Below are 5,000 nucleotides of genomic sequence, written 5' to 3' on the forward strand. Positions count from 1 at the left end.
TTCCTGTAGTTCCTCGTCGAAAGTAACAGTTTCCTGTGGTCCCTGGTCAAAAATGACTGGCTCCTGTGGTTCCTGATCGTAAGTAACTGGTTCCTGTGGTACTTGGTCAAAAGTGACTGGCTCCTGTGGTTCCTGATCGTAAGTCACTGGTTCCTGTGGTACATGGTCAAAAGTGACTGGCTCCTCTGGTACCTGTTCAGAAATGACTGGCTCATGTGGTACCTGGTTATGAGTGACTGGCTCCTGTGGTATTTGGTCAAAAGTGACTGGTTCCTGTGGTACCTGGTCATACGTAACAGGTTCCTGTAGTACCTGGTCAAAAGTGACTGGTTCTTGTGGTACTTGGTCAAAAGTGACTGGCTCCTGTGGTACCTGGTTATGAGTGACTGGCTCCTGTGGTACTTGGTCAAAAGTGACTGGTTCCTGTGGTACCTGGTCATACATAACAGGCTCCTGTGGTAACTGGTCAAAAGTGACTGGTTCCTGTGGTACTTGGTCAAAAGTGACTGTGTTCTGTGGCTCCCGTCCAAAAGTTACTGATCCCTGTGGTAACTGTTCAGAAGTGATTGGTTCTTGTGGTCCCTGTTCAAAAGTGACTGGTTCTTGTGGTCCCTGTTCAAAAGTGACTGGTTCTTGTGGCACCTGCTCAAAACCGACTGGTTCTTGTGGTCCCTGTTCAAAAGTGACTGGTCCTTGTGGTCCCTGTTCAAAAGTGACGGGTTCCTGTGGTCCCTGTTCAAAACCGACTGGTTCTTGTGGTCCCTGTTCAAAAGTGACTGGTTCTTGTGGCACCTGCTCAAAACCGACTGGTTCTTGTGGTCCCTGTTCAAAAGTGACTGGTCCTTGTGGTCCCTGTTCAAAAGTGACTGGTTCTTGTGGTCCCTGTTCAAAAGTGACTGGTTCTTGTGGCACCTGCTCAAAACCGACTGGTTCTTGTGGTCCCTGTTCAAAAGTGACTGGTCCTTGTGGTCCCTGTTCAAAAGTGACTGGTTCTTGTGGTCCCTGTTCAAAACCGACTGGTTCTTGTGGTCCCTGTTCAAAAGTGACTGGTTCTTGTGGTACCTGCTCAAAACCGACTGGTTCTTGTGGTCCCTGTTCAAAAGTGACTGGTCCTTGTGGTCCCTGTTCAAAAGTGACTGGTTCTTGTGGTCCCTGTTCAAAAGTGACTGGTCCTTGTAGTCCCTGTTCAAAAGTGACTGGTTCTTGTGGTACCTGCTCAAAACCGACTGGTTCTTGTGGTCCCTGTTCAAAAGTGACTGGTTCTTGTGGTCCCTGTTCAAAAGTGACTGGTTCTTGTGGTACCTGCTCAAAACCGACTGGTTCTTGTGGTCCCTGTTCAAAAGTGACTGGTTCTTGTGGTACCTGCTCAAAACCGACTGGTTCTTGTGGTCCCTGTTCAAAAGTGACTGGTTCTTGTGGTACCTGCTCAAAACCGACTGGTTCCTGTGGACCCTGTTCGAAAGTAACTGAGCCTTCTTCAAACGTGACTGGTTCCTGGTTTCTTACTATTTCTTGTTCAAATGTTACTGGTTCTTGTGGTGTTTGCTCGTAAGTCATTGGTTCCTGTGGTGTCTGTGGGAATGAATCCGTGGCTTGGTCTTGAGATGTCTCATAGTAAGTAATTTCAGGCATCTGTGACTCTTGGTGATAATTTGTGTGTGAATATCCAGTGCCTTGGTTTTTGTTAAATTCAATCGTGTTCGCGTGGACATCGTGAGCAATAAGACCTTGTATGTCATGGTCCCCTTGAGATGAAAGTGGAATTCCTGCCTCATCTTCTTGGCTGAAAGGGCTGGTCGTGACATCATGGAGGTCAGTTTGGAAGGTTGTAGTTTCATCTACATCAGCTGGGAAGAATTTCGTTTCTTTGTCGTTGTCTTTGGCTACTGGGAGGAATGTAGTATCTTCCTCAGTGGGGATGGAGGTGACGTCTTCCTCATCATAAGGAGTGGGAGTAACATCTTCCCGGTTGTCAGGAAGGATAGTAGTGTATTCATCCTGAAGGAAGGGAGGATGTGTGGCTTCTTCAGCAGGTCCTTGGTCTGAAACTGATACTCCTTGGGTAATATTAGTGCTTGCGTTTTGTCGACGATCATTCTCTCCCCTCTGAATCAGGGACACCACAGGATCTACAGGGGCATTGTTGCTGCTCACGACCTCAGGGTGTACTTCAGGAATGATGAGTGTTCCATACAATGAGGAATCTATCTCCAGGCTACCTTCCTGCAGTTTTAGCTGAACATCATCATGCTCTGGCACTTCAGTCACTATCTCTGTGCCAGTCTCGAATGCAGTCACAGCTTCCTCTGTCACACTGGCTGTCTCGGGAGCTTCATAGAGTTGTGGAATCTGAGGGTGGATAATATTCACTTCTGGTTGCTGGAAGTCTCCTTCTACACTGAGAGTTACAGGACTTTCATGGCGGATGTCGATCTGGAAAACCTCGTTATGTTCAGTGTCTTCTGGTGCCACTGTCGTTGTCTGAATATCACTGTCTCCATATACCTCTTCTGATGATTCACTGGAATAATCTGTCTCTTCAACAAGGCCTGTAGTGTCCTGTACCTGCGTATTGTCAAACTGTGGATTTTCGCCACTTAGATCCTGAATGAAGGGAGGAGTCTGTGGGGAGAATTCACCTACAGCAATTCCATAACTGTAATCCTGCCCTTTGGTTGGACATGAAATGCTGTTGCACAAAGGCTGGACAGCCTCGGGGACCTGGCCATGTTCCAAATCAACTGGAGAAGCAGTCGTCTCATCTTTTTCTTGCAGACCATAGAGTGAAGTCACACCTTCCTGATTAAAATCCTCTGTGTATTCCTTTTGTACGACTTCAGACTGATTTGAAATTTCTTGTTCTCCCACAAAATCTGTAGGTAGATCTGTCTGAGCCACACCAAACGTACCTTGGGTTGCTGCTTCAGCAGGAGCTTCAAATACTTCTGATGGTATTTCAATAATGAATGTTGATGGTACTTTCGTTGGGGGAATATGTGGGAAATCTGAAGTCTCGGTTCCATAGCCATGAATTTCCTCTTCTTGAGCAGGTAAGTCCTCACCTAGAACAGGGAAGCCTGTAGGCTCATCATCTAGCTGTTCAGGGAAAACAGTCGTTACAGAGAAATGTTCTTCTCCATCACTAACTGGGAGAACTTCAATTGCATGGACGGGGAAATGTTCTTCTCCTATGGTGGAAAATTCTTCAGTGTGAGTGAAGGTCTGTTCATGACCATAAGCAGGGATGTGCTCTTCGTTGTAGAAAGGGATCTGTTCTCCAGCATGCAACTGTACATGGGAAGCCTCTTCCTCTTCTAGGGTAGGAAATTGTTCTTCGAAATTTGCCACAAATTGTTCCTCATCCAGAAGAGGAACAGTTGGGGTAGTGAGTTCTTCCTCTTGGATCGCACTTCCTTCTTCATCGTTAACAGCAAAATGACCTTCACCTTGAAGAGATCCTTCCTCGGGTTGCATAGGGATACGAATTCGCAACTGAAGGGGGTGGATTTGTTCATTACCTGTTCGAACTTCTACAGTTGAAGCAAGGAATTCGTCCTGGAGAGGGACGTACTCTTGTACTTTAGCATGGTACTCGCCTTCCTGGCTATAAAGCTGTTGTTCCTCTTGAATGGAGAGTTGATTTTCCCCTTGCTCTTCTAGTTGGACGGGACTTTCTTCTTCAATAGTAACAGTCTGAGTGGTCTGCTCTTCTATTTGAACTGGGAATTGTATTTTTACTTGATCTGAGTCGTCATGCAAACTAGGGACCTGTTCTTCTTGAGTGAAAATCTGTTCTTTGCCTTGTTCTTCATCAAGGACCTGCTCTCCCTGGGTGGGAGCCTGCTGTTCTTCAGTCTGAACAGGAAACAGTCCCTGGGCAATCAACTGATCATCATTTTCTTGTAATTGGTTCTCTTGTATGGGATGCATTTTTTCTTCTTGGACTGAAGTTCCTACTTGAGAAATATGGAAGACAGTCTCGGGTGTGTCATCATACCTTGGGGCTGCTGAGAGTTCTGGGGATGCGACTTCATTTTTAACTTCATTGTCCCTTGCTTGGTGATCTTGTTCAATGGCCTTGTTTTCATTATCGACTTGTGATATGCCAGGGACGATAAGATTTTCTTCTTCGGCGATCCCTCCAGTAGCATGAGCTTCTTCAGGTAGATTGTGCACAGAGACAGATTCTCCTGTGTTAAGAGTGGGACCGTCATATAGTTGAGACACTCCTCCACTCGGCTTGGCTACACAGTCTGCTGATCCCTGGCCACATGCAGTTGGTTTCTCAAAGGCGACATCGAGTTCATTTTGTTCTTCCTGTGAAGTGCTGGGTGTATTCTGTGTGTCCTTTTGATCAGGTATCAACTGGTTGATAACTTGCCGAATTGTCGAGTCTTCAATCTCAGCACCAATGGCCCCTGTGGAAATTTCTAGGACATTATGGATGATATTTTCTTCCTGAGGAACTTGGCTAATAAGAACTTCTTGGGGTTGCTGTACGGGAATTGTGCCGGATTCCTGGGGAACTGGCTGGATAAATTGGTGAACACGAGTGGGGATCTGATCTGGCAGAAGGATTGGATGTTCTTCCTTTTGGGTTTCCTGGACGGTCTGGCCTTCCTGAACTTGATGGATCTCTGGCTGGACTTGTTCAATCTGTTGGACTTGTTGAGTTTCCTGGGGTTGCTCCGTTTTTTGGCCAAAATCTTCTCTAACAACCTGTGTTTCCCGTGTCTCAGCAGCAGAGCCGATGTTGTTGTTCAGGTCAAAGAATCCTTCAGAGTCTTCGCAGTTGACGGTAAACCACCACTTGCAAGTAAAGTGCTGCTGGTCGAAAATGGTGCCGTTCGGACAGAGGAAGGCTTGGCCGCCTCGAACGTTACAGATGTGGAAAACCTGACACCTGGTTTCAATGTCAGCATAGTAACCTGCGGGAGCAAATAAAACTTCTATAAAGAGTGTATGGCAGTGGGACACTTAACAAAAATAACTGTATATTT

At 46.4% G+C, this 5,000-nt stretch overlaps 1 protein-coding gene across 2 annotated transcripts in view; it reads right to left on the minus strand.

Moving 5' to 3' along the window:
• The window catches only part of LOC125027157 (titin-like), a 7,106-nt gene that overhangs the window by 652 nt on the left and 1,454 nt on the right, over positions 1 to 5,000 (minus strand). The window contains exons 4-5 of one of the 2 annotated variants that reach the window (XM_047616043.1): positions 1,423 to 4,928; positions 1 to 1,362 (exon numbers count right to left, since the gene is read on the minus strand). The exon at positions 1 to 1,362 is cut by the window's left edge and continues 652 nt beyond it. In XM_047616043.1, the coding sequence (XP_047471999.1) occupies positions 1 to 1,362; positions 1,423 to 4,928 (4,868 nt within the window). Of the gene's footprint in view, positions 4,929 to 5,000 lie in introns of both variants that reach the window. The other variant, XM_047616042.1, reaches the window with a different exon arrangement.

The sequence above is a fragment of the Penaeus chinensis genome, chromosome 7 (assembly GCF_019202785.1).
Source record: "Penaeus chinensis breed Huanghai No. 1 chromosome 7, ASM1920278v2, whole genome shotgun sequence".
Taxonomy (NCBI): Eukaryota; Metazoa; Arthropoda; class Malacostraca; order Decapoda; family Penaeidae; genus Penaeus; species Penaeus chinensis.